This window comes from Protopterus annectens, chromosome 8.part0 (genome assembly GCF_019279795.1).
Source record: "Protopterus annectens isolate FY-2018-M chromosome 8.part0, PAN1.0, whole genome shotgun sequence".
NCBI lineage: Eukaryota > Metazoa > Chordata > Ceratodontiformes > Protopteridae > Protopterus > Protopterus annectens.
In genome coordinates this window covers 247794528-247813728 of record NC_056741.1, presented here as the reverse complement: position 1 = coordinate 247813728, position 19201 = coordinate 247794528, and the positions used below count along the sequence as shown (strand labels likewise).

At 41.2% G+C, this 19201-nt stretch overlaps 1 protein-coding gene across 2 annotated transcripts in view; it reads left to right on the top strand.

The window, feature by feature from the left end:
* ANP32E (acidic nuclear phosphoprotein 32 family member E) overlaps positions 1 to 19201 on the top strand; it is a 777336-nt gene that overhangs the window by 659621 nt on the left and 98514 nt on the right. For both annotated transcript variants that reach the window (XM_044079728.1, XM_044079727.1), the window contains exon 6: positions 7977 to 8025. In XM_044079728.1, coding sequence (XP_043935663.1) covers positions 7977 to 8025 — 49 coding nt within the window. The remainder of the gene's footprint in view (positions 1 to 7976; positions 8026 to 19201) is intronic.

Below are 19201 nucleotides of genomic sequence, written 5' to 3'. Positions count from 1 at the left end.
TTTCTTTGCGTTTTTTTATGTACTCCAGTAGTCTGATTGCTATCCGAAATCTCTGGGTAGTTAAATCTGTTTCCAAAATATTTAGATGCAAAAATATACAGACGCTTAATAGTGCGTTGGTTAAATCTAGCACAAAACTGACAGCCAGGCACGTTGTGATCAGGGCCTAGGCAAGGAATACAGTATAAATGGAAATTCTTGTGCGGTATTTGCTTCCCACAAGTAATACAATTATTAACTTTTTCTGACATCGATAAAAAGCAAGAAAAAAGTTTCCCCAACAGGGTACTTAGCTTTATTGAAGACTTCGGTTCTGAAACTCAAACGCGAATATTTCAGTAGTCGGCCGACCGGCACTTGCGAAATGCTTCTGCTTCGGGCACCGCACGGCAAGAAAGACTGAAGAAAATGGGAGTCTGCTGCATGTTTTATACCCCTGAAGTCATGGAAGAGAAGACAACAACCGACGCAGGACCCAAGACTTTGGAATTCAGGCTGGCTGAGGGCAACCTGCCAGCAGATTACCAAAATGTAATGACTGTATCAGTGAAACACTAAGAACATCCCTTCCTTCATGCCCAAGGTAGTCAGTGACTTATCAATCCATTCACCTACCCAATTTTTCCCCTCTCCTACTAACCAATGAACGAGGATACTCCACTCCCTAGATGTCCACAGGCAACTGAGATTTTATCTGCACAAGACTAAAGACATTAGGAAATCCAAACAACACTTTGTATCTTTCACCTAGGGCTTTGGGCAAGGCAGTAACCAAACAGACCATTGCATCCTGGATTGGAAAGGCAATCTGTTTCTGCTACTCACATCATCGAAATCCCCTCCAGTTGGGGTTAAGGCACACTCAAGAGCAGTGGCCACTTCCAAGGCCTTCCAAAAAGGTATGGACACAGCTTCCATTATGGAAGCAGCTACATGGTCCACTGTACACAGATGTTCTTCATCTCACATTGCTGCAGTCCTTACATATGGGTAGTCCGCTGTCCTCGGTCGGCCCGAATACCAAAGTATTAGGCTGACGTCGGTCAAGGCGCTTAGAACTGACATCAGGACGTCAGGGTACAAAAGCGCATGACCGACGTCATTTCCTCAGTCTTTTTTGCCGCATGGTCCGATGCAGAAGCAGCGTTGCAAGTGCCGTTCGGCGTTCTGAAATTTTTCGAATTCGGAGTTTCAGACCGAATCCAAGTTGGCTAAGTACCCCGTTGGGGATTATTTTGGTTTTTTCTTGCCTCAGTGTTTTTACCGGATGTCAGAAAAAGTGAATAACTGTATTTCTTGTGGGAAACAGATACCGCATAGGGATTATCATTCTTTGTGTATTCCTTGTTTGGGGCCTGAGCACGACGTTGTTGGGTGTCGCTTTTGTGCTAGGTTCAATAAACGCACTATTAAGTGAAGGTTAGATTGTGCTAGGCTGGTCTTTGGGAAGCGGTGCAATTATAATATGCCGTCGGATTCTCCGGCGCCCGCTTCTGCGAAGAAGCGCAAAGACAAAGCGGTTAAACCCAGGCAAGATGAGTCATCCGTTTCGGACGCCGGTTCTTTAGAGGCTTCAGTGGAACCGATGGTTCCGACGGAGACTTCTCTGGAGTCTCAGGGGGAGACTTTGATTTTGCAGGAGGTAGTCTCTCAGGAGGCAGGTCAGGCTGAAGGGGCTTCTCAAGTTACTGTACTCCCCTCCCTTCCTAGGGTGGTTAGGCCTTCTCCTTCGGTTTCCAAGGCTTCTCCCAGAGGCAGGCCAGTTTTAGCTCCTGTTGGGGTCACTCCCAGTTCAGCAGGGTCTGTGCCTAAGAAGCACATGCTTAAAATGGCAGAAGATTTGATTACTCTGATTAGAGGTTCTATGCCCCCTCCTGATAAGAGGCCTAGGGTGGAGCCAGAGTTGGGAAGTGTTGAATAGGCTTGGATGTTTCAGAGTCTTGACTGAAGACTTGCAGGAGTATTCTCCTTATTCTGATTCTGATGCAGATGATTCCACTCCTTCTGCTTCTCCTCCAGAGGATTTTTCTTTTTCAGAGACACTTCATTCTATGAGGGAACATTTTAAGTGGGAAGGTCAGGACTTCTCTGATTCTAGGAAAAGGCTTAGGGAGTTTTGCTGTTACCCCAGCATAGGCCTTTGGCTATACCCCTGTTCTGGATGTTGTGGAAGATGTGTTTGCAGAGGCTTCACTTAATCCTGATTCTCTGCCGCCTGCTCCTGTTAAGCGGATAGGTATTACAGGGTGCCTGAGGCTCACAAATATCTTTATAAGAGTCCTAGGGCGGACCCAGAAACTATTAGTCAGGGACCTAAGGGTGTCAAGGCCTCTATTGTAAAAATCCGGTTCCTCTAGATAAAGAAGCCAGAGCTTTGGATAGATGGGGAAAGAAGGTCTATACATCTTCTACCTTAGCTATGAGGGCTTTGAATTGCCAGTTTCATATGTTGAAATATCAAAACTTTCTTCTTTCTCAATTGAAGTCTAAGGTGGATGCTCTGGCGGAAGGCATTGAGTGTAAAGAATTGCAAGATTTGGTGCATGTCTCTGAACAGGTGGGTAAGCATTCATTACAGTGTGGTTTTGATGCTGTGCAGGCCTCTTCTAGGGTGGCTGCCACTGGCTCAGTTCTTCGCAGGCACGCCTGGTTGAAGGATCAGAATTTATCTCACCATGTTAAGACAAGGATTTTGGATGCTCCTTTGCAGTCTGATGTGTTGTTTGGTTCACCTGTGGAGTCAGTCTTGAAGGAAATGGAAGACAAGGCTAAGTCTATGCAGACTGTTAAAGATTTTTTGCAAGTTCAGCCTCCGAAGTTTAGTAGGAATTGGCCTGCTAGGGGGTGGACGTATCCTTCTTATGATTCTCAGTCTAGGGGTAGATCTAGACGTGGTAGGGGCAGAGCTCAGAGTTCTTTCAGGCCTAGAACAGGGAGTTCCCCTGCACAATCTTCGGGTGAGGGCAGGGACCAGTCCTTTCGTAAACAGGCCCAATGACCTACTTTTTCAGCTGCCAGATCCTTCTTGCCTGGCAGCACCTTTGGGAGGAAGGTTAGCACTCTTCAAGGAAAATTGGATGTTGGTTACCCAAGACAAATGGGTATTGGATATCATACACCAGGGTTACAAGTTTTATTTCCATACCTTGCCTCCTTTCAAAGGCATGCCGGACGTTCCTCCTCAGCAAAGACTAGAGGCTCAAACAAATTTCTCTACTACTTCAAATAGGGGCCATACAACCGGTTCCTCTGCCAGAAGTGGGCCTAGGATTTTATTCTCGCCTGTTTCTAGTACCAAAGAAAGGAAACACGTGGAGACCAATTTTGGATTTATCCATCCTCAACACATATCTGGACATTCCCAAGTTCAAGATGTTAACGTTACAACAGCTTTTACCTCTGCTGGGCAAAGATCACTGGATGGTGACCCTGGATCTCAAGGAGGCTTACCTTCATGTTCCTATCAGGCCCAGTTGCAGGAAGTATCTGCGTTTTCGGGCTGGGACTTCACATTATCAGTTCTCTGCATTGCCCTTTGGCTTATCTACTGCGCCCAGAGTGTTCACGAAGGTTCTGGCTCCAGTGGTAGCATTTTTCAGGCTAAGAGGAATACAGATCTATCCTTATTTGGACGATTGCCTGATACTGGCCCAAGGAAAGGACGAACTTCTTCATCATTTACAGTATGTGATGGCAGTGTTAAGATGCCTGGGGTATTCTGTGAACGAAACAAAGTCCAGTCTAGTACCCTCTCAGGACATGTGCTTTCTGGGTGTGAGACTGAATACAGCATCCCAGATGGCCTTTTTGACCCCGGACAAACAAAAGAATCTTTCTCTTTACTTCCATCAGTTGTCTCATCAGTCCAGGCTGACTGCAAAGACAGTCCTTCAAGCCTTGGGGTTCATGGCATCTTGTATTCTGGTACTTCCCAATGCCAAACTGCATATGAGGAAGCTGCAATGGTATCTCAAGAATGTATGGACACAGCACTGCCAAGATTTGGACACTGTCATTCAAATAATACCTTGCATTCAAAAGGAATTTTTGTGGTGGGCTCAGGAATGTCACCTAAACAAGGGACTCCCTGTGACCCGGCCACAGGCGAGTCAGATTTTAACGACAGATGCCTCAGACAAAGCTTGGGGAGCTCATCTGAATGGAAAATGGGTACAAGACACGTGGCCTGCCAGACTTCAACATCTACATATCAACTTGAAGGAGATGTTAGCAGTCCAATTTGCATTGATGGCTTTCAAGGATTTACTTCTTCCAGGGCAGGTGTTTATTCAAACAGACAACACAATTGTCATGTGGTACATCAACAAGCAAGGGGGAACGCATTCTTATCCTCTGTGCAGACAAGCAATGATTTTGTGGGAGACTGCTCTGTTTACAGCTAAATCTTCAGGCAAGGTTTCTGCCAGGAGCACAGAACTCCTTAGCAGATGTGTTGAGCAGAAAAATTATGGATCCCCACGAGTGGAAATTGGATCCTCATGTATTTCAGAGATTGACAGTGTTATGGGGAACTCCAGACATAGATCTGTTCGCTTCTCCACTAAATTACCAGTTGCCAAAGTTTTGCACAAAAAGGTTTCATCCCTCGGCTTGGAAAGTGGATGCTCTCTCATTCAATTGGAGCAATCTTCACGTGTATGCCTTTCCACCTCTGCCTCTCCTCCCAAAGGTACTGCTGAAGGTCAGACAGGACAAGCCAAACATGATTTTAATAGCTCCAGATTGGCCTCGACAGCACTGGTACCCATTACTGAGAAGTCTGGTACAGAAGCCTCCATGGCCTTTGCCTTCGATTCCTCACCTGCTGTCTCAGGAGAACAGTCATTTACTTAATGTCAAACTTCATTCTCTACATCTGACAGCCTGGCATATTCTGTTTTAAACCCTGGAGGGTCTCAGCTTCCACAACAAGTTTTGAATGTTATTTTGGAGGCCAGAAGGCCTAGTACAAGGAAAGTTTACGCAGCTAAATGGAGGAGATTTTTATTTTGGAGTACTGCAAAGGATTTTGATGTTTCTAAACCTAATTTAAGTGTTGCGCTTCAATACCTTACTGAGTTATTGGACAAAGGTTTGTCCTTCTCCTCTATAAAGGTTCATGCTGCAGCAATTTCTGCTCACTATGACTGTGATCCACCATTATTTTCTCAGCCTTTGTTTAAGCAATTCCTTAGAGGGGCAAAAAATATAAGACCCCCACGTAGAGCTCCTACTCCTGCTTGGGATCTCAATTTTGTGTTTGAGAAACTCACTCTACAACCTTTTGAGCCTGCAGCATCGGCAGAGTTGAAATATTTATCTTGGAAGACTGCTTTTTTGTTGGCCATTACCTCTGCGAGAAGGGTTTCTGAATTACAGGCCCTTATGGCAGTTGAGCCTTTCTTAATTTTTCACAAGGGCAGGGTGTCTTTGCGTACTAACCCTTCTTTTATGCCTAAAGTGGTTTCTAGTGTGGCTTTAAACCAAACTATTCATTTGCCTACTTTTTATGCAAACCCCCAAAATAAAGGGGAAAGGATTTTGCACACTTTGGATATACACAGACAGTTGCGATATTATTTGAGCAGAACTAAAGGGTTCAGGCAGTCTCAGCAGTTGTTTGTTTCTTTTGCTTTGGGTTCTCAGGGCAAACCTGTTTCAAAACAAACTATTTCTAAGTGGATTGGGTTTTGTATTGCTTTCTGTTATTCCCATCATGGTAAGGAGGTTCCAGCTGGGATTGGGCCTCATTCCACTAGGGCTACTGCCACTTCTACAGCCTTTTTAAGGGGGGTGGCTACTAAGGATATTTTGGAAGCAGCTACTTGGAGTTCAGTGCATACTTTCTCTAAGCATTACCACCTTCCACTTTACTCTAAGTCTAGGGCTGGATTTGCAACTGCAATTTTGCAAGGCATGTTGGCAGCTCCTAATTCCTTATAGTTTTGCCATCCTCCCTTACCTCTGCTTTGGGATTCTACCCATATGTAAGGACTGCAGCAATGTGAGATGAAGAACATAGTACAGTTTTGTACCTACCATAAATGTAGATGTTCGAAGATCCACATTGCTGCAGTCCAATTTACCCTCCCTCCTTCCCCTCTGTTGGAGGTGGTGGTGTGGTTTGTGTTGTACATAGTGTAAATATGGTTAGTGCACGGGTGGTTGGTTAGGTTTTGCTGGTTTTTGGCTTTGGCCTTTTTTGTTAGGGCCTTCTGACATCTGGGGCAAGAAAAGACTGAGGAAATGACGTCGGTCATGCGCTTTTGTACCCTGACGTCCTGATGTCAGTACTAAGCGCCTTGACCGACGTCAGCCTAATACTTTGGTATTCGGGCTGACCGAGGACAGCGGACTACCCATATGTAAGGACTGCAGCAATGTGGATCTTCGAACATCTACATTTATGGTAGGTACAAAACTGTACTTTTCACCAAAAAATCTCCAAAGCACGCCAGGATTTACCAGGGCAATCCTACAAGGCTTTGTGGAATCATCTTCTGCATCTGCCACCCTTTCATCAAACTAAGCTGTGGTACTCTCCCACACCAAGAATACTGCAGCGTAGGAATAGAAGGACGTAGAATAGTGTAAAATCTTGCTATGACCGTAGATGCCCTTCTCTTCCCTGTTGCAGTATTCCTTCCCACACACCATTCCCCCTCAGACTCTACCAGTCTTAACTGCTTCCTGATGCCTCTCTCCATTACAGAAGAGACCTAGGGTGTTATACATGTCACCTTTGGCAGCCTATCCTGTTGGGCCATCTACTTTGCCTGCTTAGCTTCAGGTTCTGGGGATTGTACGTGCAGACATCACACACACAAGGTCCTTGGTTTATGGCCCTACGTGTGACATCCCATGCAGCTGCAACAGCCAAGCTGAAGCTTTTGTATAGGAGCCGACGTACAGGTCACCTGAAGGCAGGAAATCCTGCACCAAGAGTACTGCAAAATGGAAGAGAAGGACATCTATGGTTATGGTAAGATTTTACACAACTATTCTTTCCCCAAACCTGGTATTATTGCAATCTGTCAGCAGCACAAAACTTGTGCAGGTCGCCTGAAGGCAGGAAATCCTGCACCACGAGTACTGCAACATGGAAGAGAAGGACATCTATGGTTATGGTAAGATTTTACACAACTATTCTTTCCCCAAACCTGGTATTATTGCAGTCTCTCAAAGTCAGCAGCACAAAACTTGTGCAGGTTGCCTGAAGGCAGGAAATCCCGCACCAAGAGTACTGCAACATGGAAGAGAAGGACATCTATGGTTAGATTTTACACAACTATTCTTTCCCCAAACCTGGTATTATTGCAATCTCTCAAAGTCAGCAGCACAAATTAAGTTGCCAGAAAAATTAAGTAACTCACCAGTGTACTAATGTTGTTGCACTCCTGTAATATGTACACATGCAACCACATCTGCATTGTATGTATATTGGGGGAATCGTATGCTAATTCTGAAGTTGCAGTAAAAGTGAGCATTTTCTCTACTGTGAATATAGTCTCTGGTTTAGTATGTGTAAGTTGCATCAGTGTAGGTGTACAACTTGCCGCACCGGGGGGGGGGGGCACAGACAAACCCATAAAGGTGGTATGCATCTGAGTAATTGTAGTGTGCTGTAGCTTTGCAAAATGTGTATGAATATGTATACATGTGCATGCATGTTAAATGGCACTCTTTCCTTTTCCCCCTGAAATGTACCTTTTATGGTTTTGTGGTTGACTGAGGTTGCCATTAAAGCTGAATGAGATTTTTATCCCATTTAAAATAGAAGGATCCTTGTGTCAGGTGTACAGCTGTTTAAGTGGTTCCTCTAAGTGTTGTCAGTTAGTGACTTGTCATCAGTGCCTTTGTACCAAGTTTTAGCAGTCCACTTGTACATTGATGGTCTTGTGACATTGTAATTTATAGGACTTTATCTGAGTGTGTCATTTTTAACACTGAATATATTTTGTATGTGGTATAAATAGGATGAAGAGGATGATGAAGATTATGTTGGTGAAGAGGAGGAAGATGAAGGTAGGTGTGCTTGTCATGCTGAACATGGTCTTGATCAATTGCCAGAAGTTTGTTTCCCAAGAAAACTGCATGTACGAAGTTTGAGAGCACTTGTGATATGGACATTTTCTAGATTGGATATTGGTAGTCTTCCTTGCTGCATTTACTATTGCAGATTAATTTCCTCTTGTTTGAATAGTTATTTTCATCCCTGTGCCTCAGAAATGCATATTTTTGCTACAGCTCACTGTCATGTCCTAACCTAATTAGGAGAGTATGCAGAGACACCCTGTCCCTTTGCCAGTTCTTTTCTTTAGGTCACAAACTGGCTCCAGAATCTTGGAAAAATTCCCATGTTCAGTCCTTGTCTTTTTCACATGTGGCTTTCAAGTCCCGAGCCAAGGTTGTACCAGCATTGCTCCTGATCTCTCAGGAAGAACACAGTGTAAAGCACAGGCAAAAATGTCTACCTTGAGCAGTACCTCCTCAAGATGAAAGTTGAGGGTAACCCAAGCTTGCATGGGGCCATTTTGTTTCCATATCTACAGACAAACCCTCTAAGTTACTTCTGCTGAGAATGCTCTTCCTTCTGGTAAAGAAGCAGGGCAATGGGCAGATTGGGGGGGGGGGCTTTGATGAGCTTTTCCCTTCTGGATTTTATAGCTCTGAATTATGAGACCCAAATGACTTGCATATGTATTTTCTGTTCTAGGTAATTTAAATAACCTTGTCCACCCTTAATGAACCAGGAACTAAGCAAGAGGCTTTATCTATTTTGGATCCAGTTTCCCAAGGGGCTAGGTACAGCGTAAAATGTAGCTATGGTGCAGTAGAAGCTTCTTCCAGGGTAGCTGCTACAGGTTGTGATTAGGAGGTATGCATGGTTCAGCCCTTTCCAGAGGCTACTAAGACAAAACGTTTAGACTCTCCTTTAAGCAAGGATTTTTATTTGGTCCAGATGTGGCTAGCTTTTTCAAACTGTTATAAGCACAAGGTAAAATTGAGGGGCTAGAGGTAAAACTTTCACTTCTGTGCCCAGATACCAAAGGAATAGCCTTGCAAAATCCACTTGTGCTTGCAGGGAGTCATGGCTCTCTTAAGGCCAAGAAATTGCCTAGGAAAAGATTCCAAGACCAACCAGAAAGGGAGTTTTGAGCTGGGAGGCCTCCCTGCCCAGACAAGTCTCCCTGACTACCTTTTGTCACCTTCCAATCCCCTTGGTCCCTCCCTACCCCTATCCAGAAGGCTCAATTCTTCCCCAAAAAAATGGCTGTTCATCACTTCAGACATATGGATTCTTTCCTTCATTCACAATGACTTGGGAAAACAGTTCCACCATTAAGTGACATCCCTCCTCCTGTTCACTATCAGTTGCTCTCTCCCATCATTCAGGCCTTGCTTGAGAAACGCACTATGGAAGTGATGCCTAAACAGTTTGTGAGGAGGGTGCTGTATTCCAATTACTTGTTCCAAGTAGACACCTGTATAGGTTCTGGTTGAATCTAGCACAAAACTGACAACTAGCAATGTCATGGTCAGGGCCTAGGCAAGGAATACAGTAAGAATGAAAATCCTTATGAGGTATTTGCTTCCCACAAGAAATACAATTAACTTTTACTGACATCGGTCTGGAGCAAGAAAAAGTTTCCCCAACAGGGTACTTAGCTTTACTGAAGACTTCGGATCTCAAATTCAATTTCGAAAATCTCAGGAGTCTGCCGACCGGCACTTGCGAACTGCTTTTGCTTCGGGCACTGCGCGGCAAGAAAGACTGAAGAAAATGGCGTCGGCTGCATCTTGTATACCCCTGGCGCACTGACGTCAGGGAAGAGGCGACAGCAACCGACGCCGGGCCAGGACTTTGGAATTCAGGCCAACTGCGGGTAGCCTGCCAGCAGGATAACCCAAGTGTAATGACTGCAACAGTGAATACACTGTAACATCTACATTTATGGTAGGTACACAACTGTATTTTCTGTCCACTGTCAACACCTTTCTTGATATCCTGTCTTTCATGATGTCCCTACAAACTCTGCTACCATTCATTTTCCCACAGACCTTCCTGGTGTTTCTGGACCTAAAAGATGGCTCTCTCCACATTTCTATTCATTCAGCTCATGGGAAATTTCTGGGGTTTCTACTGGTCATGCTTTCAGTTCTCTGTAATGCCTTTTGGACGTCCCCACAGTTTTCACAAATTGTCTTGCTCCGGTCATAGTTCAAGGTAGAACTAGGGGAATCCAGATATTCCCTTATTTGGACAACGTGACTCAACTTCACCTTCTCCCTACTTCAGAGCCAGGAGTTCACAAACAACCTAAATAAGTCTGCAGTGAAACCAGCACAAGGTCTAGTTTACTTGAGTGCAAACTGGACACCAAACGCATGCAGACTTTCCTACTGCCAAAGTGCAGAGCCTCACCAGATACTGCTTTTCTCCTCCTCTGTTCAGTCCTGTACTGCAGGGAAAAGCCTCAGAGCACAGTGGTTCATGGTAGCAGCCACCTCTTGGTCCCCTTTGCCAGACTCAATATGAAAACAATCCAGTGGTACCTGAAAATCCACCTGGTCCCCAGCATTCCCTTCCCCTGGACATACACATTCCCCTCCTGGTTTTCCTAAATAAGGTCTTTTGGTGGATATCCCAGATAAAACTCAACTCAGGACCGCCCTTCAAAATACAGACACTTCAGCTGGAGTTGCACACAAATTTGTCAGATGATGCATGGGGAACATGTATGGACACCCTGAGAGTTCATAGAGAGTGGGCAACAAATCTAATGTCGGAGCACATCAGTCTGAAGATAAGAGCACTAATACAGGCTGTGCAGATCTCCCATTTTTGGACTTCAGGTCCCTTGAGTGTTCACAGACAGAACAATGGTCGTGTGGTGCATAAACAAGCAGGGGATTACCAGATCCTGCCAGCTGAGCAGATTGGCTATTTTGGCATGGAAGCAGGTTCCAAAAGCAAACCTGTCTCTCTCTCTCTAAGCTGTTTACATTTCTTCACAGGACAATGCCCTGGCAAACTTTCTAAGCAGGACAAGGGAAGATCCCCATAAATGGATGCTGAACAATTGAGTTCTTTCTTGAAGTAGTCCAAAAATGAGGTTGCCATGGATAGATGCATTTGTCCTCATTGAAAAATAATGGCCTGTGCCCTTTTGCACCAGATCCTGCTGTCTTCAAGCTTGGAAAATGTCTTTCGTTGGAAAATGAGGTTCCTGTATGCTTTCCCTCCACTTCCCCTTCGTCCCAATATCTTATTGAAGATCCATAGAGAATACCCAAAGATCTTACTGGTGGCTCCCTGTTGTGGCTAAACCAGTATTGTCTCCCTTCTCTTACACTAGCCAGGGGCCATCACCTAAAGCTACCCTCCACAGTGGATTAGCTACCCTCCACAGTGGATTTGTTCACACAACTGAAGGGCTCATTACTGCATCCCAATCTATCATCCCTCAGCCTGACATTATGGATAAGATTCTGATCCTTTTTGGACACCAGTTGTCCAAGGACATGCTTAAGGCCCTCAGAAGTAAGGAAACCTACTACTAGGAAGTCTTGCATAATGGAAAATATTTACTATCTGGTGACTGGCTGAAGAAAAAAAAGGTTTTGATCCGGTGGTTTTCTTGTGTAAGCTGTTGAAATGTGGCCTTAGCATATTTATCTGTTAAGGCACACATTTCAACCATATCTGCTTTGACTACCTCTAGATCCTTCTGGCCAGATTAGAAGTGACATTCCTTAAAAGGTATACTCCACCTGAAACCTCCAACTCTCTTTTCAAATCAGCTGCCTCTGCCTCTCAAATTTTGTACTTGGAAAACCATTTTTCTTGTAGCTGTTACCTTGGCAGATTACTGTCCGATCTGCAGGCCCTTATGGCAACCCCTTCCTTCCTTATTTTTCACAAGGATAGTGTCTTTGAGGGCCAGTCCGTCCTGTTTGCCTCAAATGGCAAATTATCTCGATCACGCAGTAAATAGTCCCACCTTCTTTAACTCACAGAACAAAGGAGACAAGATTCTGCATTCTCTTGATGTACATATGCAGGTAGAATCTGGCTGGGCTCAATCTAGAAAATCAGTGACTTAAATTAGCTCTAAGAATGGATCCCATTTCGGAAGCCCCGACTGAACCTCCACAGAAGGCCAAGATTCCTAGGCCCACTTCCACTGCCTCTCCGCTTTCGGATGCCCCGCCAGCTACTGATTTAGGAGTTGAGGGACATCCGATAGATTAGTCTACTTCAGTGACCTTCAAGGAAGCTGCTTTGCAGTTGACAACTAGCACTTCCATGGAGCTTACTCCGACACGGCTACCGCCGAGGTCGAGGGGGAACCAGACAGCTGGACCTCCGATCTCCGGACACCACTACCCTTAGCCATGTATCAGATTCCAGGCCTAAGCCTAAGACTGCCCCAGTTAACAAGAAACAGAAAACCAAACATCTGGCTACAACTGCCAAATCCTACCTGATTGGCAGTCCATCTCATCTTTGATGCAGGCCTTCATGGCCCTTAGGCCCTCAGGCCCTCAGCCTCTTCTACTCTTCCTCTCCTCAGCCCTAGGCCTGCCTCTATCTCCTCTCTTCCACTGCCCACTTCACAAGACAGGGAAGAAGAGCAAAAGGCAAAAGGCTTATTCATCTTCAGATGAAGCAATATCGAATACTCTCTCCTCAATAGTATTACTACCCAGGTGAAGAATCCATCGAAGGGGACTCCCCTCCAGAGGATATCACCTTTGGAGAGACCATAACCAAAATGAGGGAATACTTCACAAATGTCTGATACTCCAAAACACTTTTTTTTTTTTTTTTAATTGTTACAAGTGGAATCTCCCTCCCCTTCAGCCATTCCTGCTTAGTTGAAGCAATGCAAAGAAGAACCACAAAAGAAACAATACCGATTACTGCTGCTCCTAGCTCGAACAGGGCTCAGTCCACACAATCTGTTACTAATAGTCTCCTGCTGGAAAAAACGTATCGAAGCACTGGTGCAAGATAATGATTTTATTCCACACTAGCACACTGCTACCGTCATACAAATTACAACGTTACTGAAAACAGGTTTAGCGCTTTCATCTGTCCACGACAGACTTCATCAGAACCAACAATTAAAACCATACATACCACTTATATTTGGCGCCAAATCTATGTACTTAATAGATTAATTACAAAATTTCATGTTTCTTGATTTTAAAAAACTTGATTCAAATGTACATAATTACATATAATACATATACAATATACTACACAAAACACTAATAACCCAATACTTAAAATACTTTATTTCCCATATACATATTGAACTGAATAATTACCTATTGTCTAAAATAACTACTGTATTCTTAAATAAATACATAATACATTTTCTATGTTCAAGATTAAAAGATAAAAGTTATTCCCCCAAGATCAAAAATGGTTTAAGACTAATGTATTCATTTAATCCGGGGTTTGTGGTGGCATCTAAACAGATTTGCTATTTACTTTCCAGTGCACCTAGTTTCGCTTTCCAGTTACCCCTACCAGTTGATCTATCCACTGTTTCAAGAATTGCAAATTTAAATGTGTGTTCTATACCCTTATCTTTTACATGTTTACTTAGAGCATTTTTGTCATCTTTCTTCTTAATTTTGTAAATATGCTCATATATACGGGTTTTCAATTTTCTTTCCGTTTTGCCTATATAATAGGCGGAACAGAATGTACACTTAGCCAAATATACTACTCCCTGACTATTACAATTACCTGCCCGAAATTTACATGTACTTCTGATGACATTATCTAACTTAACAAATTTTTCTTCATTTATATATGAACATTGTGTACATGTTCCACATTTTTTTGTTGCACCCTTTCGTATATTATCTTTTTTATGTTTATAATCACCACTTTCTATAATTCGCTTGAGGTTTTTACCTGTTTTGTATACAACTTATGGGTATAATCCCACTATATTACCTACATCTTCCATATTAGACAATAATATCCAATATCTATGTAAAATCTTTACTGAATTACTATACATACTATACATAATCACACATACTCTTCTTTCTGATGTCTTACTTGTCCTATTATTAAATCCTTCGTGTCCTAATAATGGATGATATTTCTTACCCCATTGTAACTTAACATACTGAACCACATCATCTAACATGTTTTTGGGATAGCCTCTTTTCATAAATAATTCATGTATATACTCTAGTTCTTTTGTCATTAGCTCTACTGTTGATGACATACGGGCTGCTCTCACACACTGTCCCTTCACAATATTTTTAAATATGTGGGGGGGATGGCAACTTCCGAAATGAATGTAGTCGTTGGAATGGGTCTGTTTCCTGTACAGTTTGGAAATAAATCTTTCCCCATTATTACTTATATGTGTGTCTAAATATGCAATTCCCTTTACTTCTACTGTGTGTGTGAATTTTAAGAATTCAGTGGTATTATTTATATATTGTATAAATTCGGCTATGGTATCCTTCTTACCTTTCCAAATTATGAATAAATCGTCTAAAAAACGTGTATATAAGGTGATATTTTTATAGTGCTCACTGGGAAACAAAAATAATTCCTCCCATTCCATCATAACAAGGTTGGCATATATGGGAGCACAAGATGCTCCCATTGCGGTGCCTCTTGTTTGTCTAAACAAATCTCCCTGAAACTCGATATAATTATGTTCCAATATGAGACTCATCATACTCACAATCAATTGAATTTTATCCCAAGAAAGGGCAGAGTGTTTTCTTAAACTGTTACTAAAATATTCTAACCCAATGTCTATCGGAATACAGGAGAGGAGATCTTTAACATCTATGGTGATAAAAATAATGTCTTTGTCCCATACTTGGGGTGTGAGCTTACTCAAAAAATGCCAGGAATCTTTAATAAGATGTGGTACATTTTCATAGACATGTTTAGTCCATTGATCAATGGTTACCCCCATGTTAAAAGTTTTAGACCTCGATCCAGAGATGATAGGTCTAAATGGAGGATTTATCACACTCTTGTGGATCTTAGGAATACAAACTATTCTAGCCAATACCAGATATTCATTTCGAATAAATTTATAAATATCTTCATTTATTCTATTGTCTAATAAGTATTCTTCCACAACCATGTCTATACGTTTATGTCCAATATTTACTTGATTCACTGATATCTCCTCATAATTTCCTGAATTAAATAATATATCCTGTACCACACTCTTATATACAGCTTGGTCATATATGATGATCTTGCCTCCCTTATCAGGTTTCATGATACGGGTATCGTTGTTACATACAATATTTTCTAATGTTTTTCTTTCCTCCTTAGTCAGGTTGTCCTTTAACTTTACTTTTGTGTCATTCTGGTTCCTAGTATTTTTATACAGTTCATACACTTCTTTGCACACTACTTGTTCGTATGTATTTACCTGTGGATTTGGTGGTGGTATAAAGGTACTTCTTTTCACTAACTTGTTTACCTGTTCCTGTTCTTTTTGTCCATTAGTGTTATTTTTAAAAAATATCGCCAGATTCAACCTACGGCAATATAATTTAATCTCTTTAATGGTATCATATAAGTTTTTAAATCCAACATTCGGAATATATTTCATACCTTTGCTAAAGAGAGTGAAAAAGCTACTTGTTATTTCAGTCTTAGTATAATTGTACACCTTAAGACCATTGTGATCATGTATGGTAGGTCTACCTTCATCACTGGAATCTCCATCTCTCTTTTCTGAAAGTGTGATTATTGTCTACATTCTCAATTATCTTATGATTCTCGACGTCCTTTTTCTCATTCTCGTTTGTATTTATACAACTTTTATTTAATACCTTCTCTGATGTTTTGTGGGTAGAACCTCCCCCCTTGAAAATTTTCGTCCTCATCATGTCTAACATATGTATTGAATTTTTCTCTCCCTCTATTTTGTTCCATCCGGCTGTGGGGCCAGATATATGTTCTCCCTGTCCTATGTAGATCCATGTCCCTCTCTATCTTGTGCATCTTTCTGTTGTATACACTTCTAACTCGGTTACTGTTTCGAATACAGTTCGTACCAGTCTTCAAACTCACTATCATTTATAATTTCTTCATTAAGCATTTCTACTTCATTTAAAACAGTCGCTATTTTTTCATCGTTATATTTCATAATAATTTCCATGTACATATGGCCAAAGGTGTCAAATAGTTTATTGAACTCTTGAATCATGGCATCATTATATTCTATCCCTAAGGGGAGTTTAAAAAAACGTAACCCCTTTGGTACAATTTGTTCATTAATACACTTCTCTAGATAAGCATTATCCAATTTTGCACATTTTAAATGAATGAGCTTCTTACCTAGAGTAAAAATTTTAGATTTCAAACTACTGTTCGAAATACTTGACCTGTGTCTACCTTGTACTTTCCTAACATCATTTTTTAAACAATCATTTCTTGTATTAAATACAAAATCTTCAGTTAAATAGTCAGACATTACATTAGTAGACTTATTTTCCTTGCTTTTTTTAGAATTCATAAATATAGAACTTTGTTTCATGTTAGATTTACTGCCCATATTAGGGCTCGAGATTTTATCGTGTAACACAGTACCTTTTTTATTAATTATGTATGGGACAAAGACATTATTTTTATCACCATAGATGTTAAAGATCTCTTCTCCTGTATTCCGATAGACATCGGGTTAGAATATTTTAGTAACAGTTTAAGAAAACACTCTGCCCTTTCTTGGGATAAAATTCAATTGATTGTGAGTATGATGAGTCTCATATTGGAACATAATTATATCGAGTTTCAGGGAGATTTGTTTAGACAAACAAGAGGCATCGCAATGGGAGCATCTTGTGCTCCCATATATGCCAACCTTGTTATGATGGAATGGGAGGAATTATTTTTGTTTCCCAGTGAGCACTATAAAAATATCACCTTATATACACGTTTTTTAGACGATTTATTCATAATTTGGAAAGGTAAGAAGGATACCATAGCCGAATTTATACAATATATAAATAATACCACTGAATTCTTAAAATTCACACACACAGTAGAAGTAAAGGGAATTGCATATTTAGACACACATATAAGTAATAATGGGGAAAGATTTATTTCCAAACTGTACAGGAAACAGACCCATTCCGACTACATTCATTTCGGAAGTTGCCATCCCCCCCACATATTTAAAAATATTGTGAAGGGACAGTGTGTGAGAGCAGCCCGTATGTCATCAACAGTAGAGCTAATGACAAAAGAACTAGAGTATATACATGAATTATTTATGAAAAGAGGCTATCCCAAAAACATGTTAGATGATGTGGTTCAGTATGTTAAGTTACAATGGGGTAAGAAATATCATCCATTATTAGGACACTAAGGATTTAATAATAGGACAAGTAAGACATCAGAAAGAAGAGTATGTGTGATTATGTATAGTATGTATAGTAATTCAGTAAAGGAGATTTTACGTAGATATTGGATATTATTGTCTAATATGGAAGATGTAGGTAATATAGTGGGATTATACCCACAAGTTGTATACAAAACAGGTAAAAACCTCAAGCGAATTATAGAAAGTGGTGATTATAAACATAAAAAAGATAATATACGAAAGGGTGCAACAAAAAAATGTGGAACATGTACACAATGTTCATATATAAATGAAGAAAAATTTGTTAAGTTTAGATAATGTCATCAGAAGTACATGTAAATTTCGGGCAGGTAATTGTAATAGTCAGGGAGTAGTATATTTGGCTAAGTGTACATTCTGTTCCGCCTATTATATAGGCAAAACGGAAAGAAAATTGAAAACCCGTATATATGAGCATATTTACAAAATTAAGAAGAAAGATGACAAAAATGCTCTAAGTAAACATGTAAAAGATAAGGGTATAGAACACACATTTAAATTTGCAATTCTTGAAACAGTGGATAGATCAACTGGTAGGGGTAACTGGAAAGCGAAACTAGGTGCATTGGAAAGTAAATGGCAAATCTGTTTAGATGCCACCACAAACCCCGGATTAAATGAATACATTAGTCTTAAACCATTTTTGATCTTGGGGGAATAACTTTTAACTTTTATCTTTTAATCTTGAACATAGAAAATGTATTATGTATTTATTTAAGAATACAGTAGTTATTTTAGACAATAGGTAATTATTCAGTTCAATATGTATATGGGAAATAAGTATTTTAAGTATTGGGTTATTAGTGTTTTGTGTAGTATATTGTATATGTATTATATGTAATTATGTACATTTGAATCAAGTTTTTTAAAATCAAGAAACATGAAATTTTGTAATTAATCTATTAAGTACATAGATTTGGCGCCAAAATGAGTATATAAGTGGTATGTATGGTTTTAATTGTTGGTTCTGATGAAGTCTGTCGTGGACAGATGAAAGCGCTAAACCTGTTTTCAGTAACGTTGTAATTTGTATGACGGTAGCAGTGTGCTAGTGTGGAATAAAATCATTATCTTGCACCAGTGCTTCGATACGTTTTTTCCAGCAGGAGACTATTAGTAACAGATTGTGTGGACTGAGCCCTGTTCGAGCTAGGAGCATTCCTGCTTAGTTGCCATTTCCTCAACATCTAAGACCCCAGACTCTCAGCCACCTGCCCCTAATCGGCCAGATCCCTTCTACATGTGCCTGATGACCAGAAATTTCTTGTCAAACCACCCCTGGCAGACCCTGCTGTATCCCCTGATAATCCAGACAGATTGTCTACCGCCCTTACCTACAGACAAGGACCGCAAACCATGGATAGAATTGGGAAGAAGGTTTTATGTCTTTTCCACACTGTCCTTTAGAGCAATCAACTATAAAACCCATATGATCAAATATGCTCTGGACCTTGTCTCTCAAGCCTGTACTCTGATAGTTGCTACTCCAGACAGCCCCACTAAATCTGACCTAGCATCTAAATTACCTCTGGCTGCCCAAGTAGGCTGACACTCCATTAGATGTAGTTATGATGCTGCAGAGGCCTCTGCTAGGTCTTCAGCCTTAGCCTCTGTGTTTCAAAGATATTCTTAGCTACATCTACAATACTTACCAGAGGACTTCAAGTCTGAAATCGTAGATGCACCTCTGGACCCTAACTTGTTTGGTAAACAGTCAGACCTTTTCAAAAATCTACAAGACAAGAGTAAGGAATTGCAAGACATCATCTTGTGTCTCATATGCC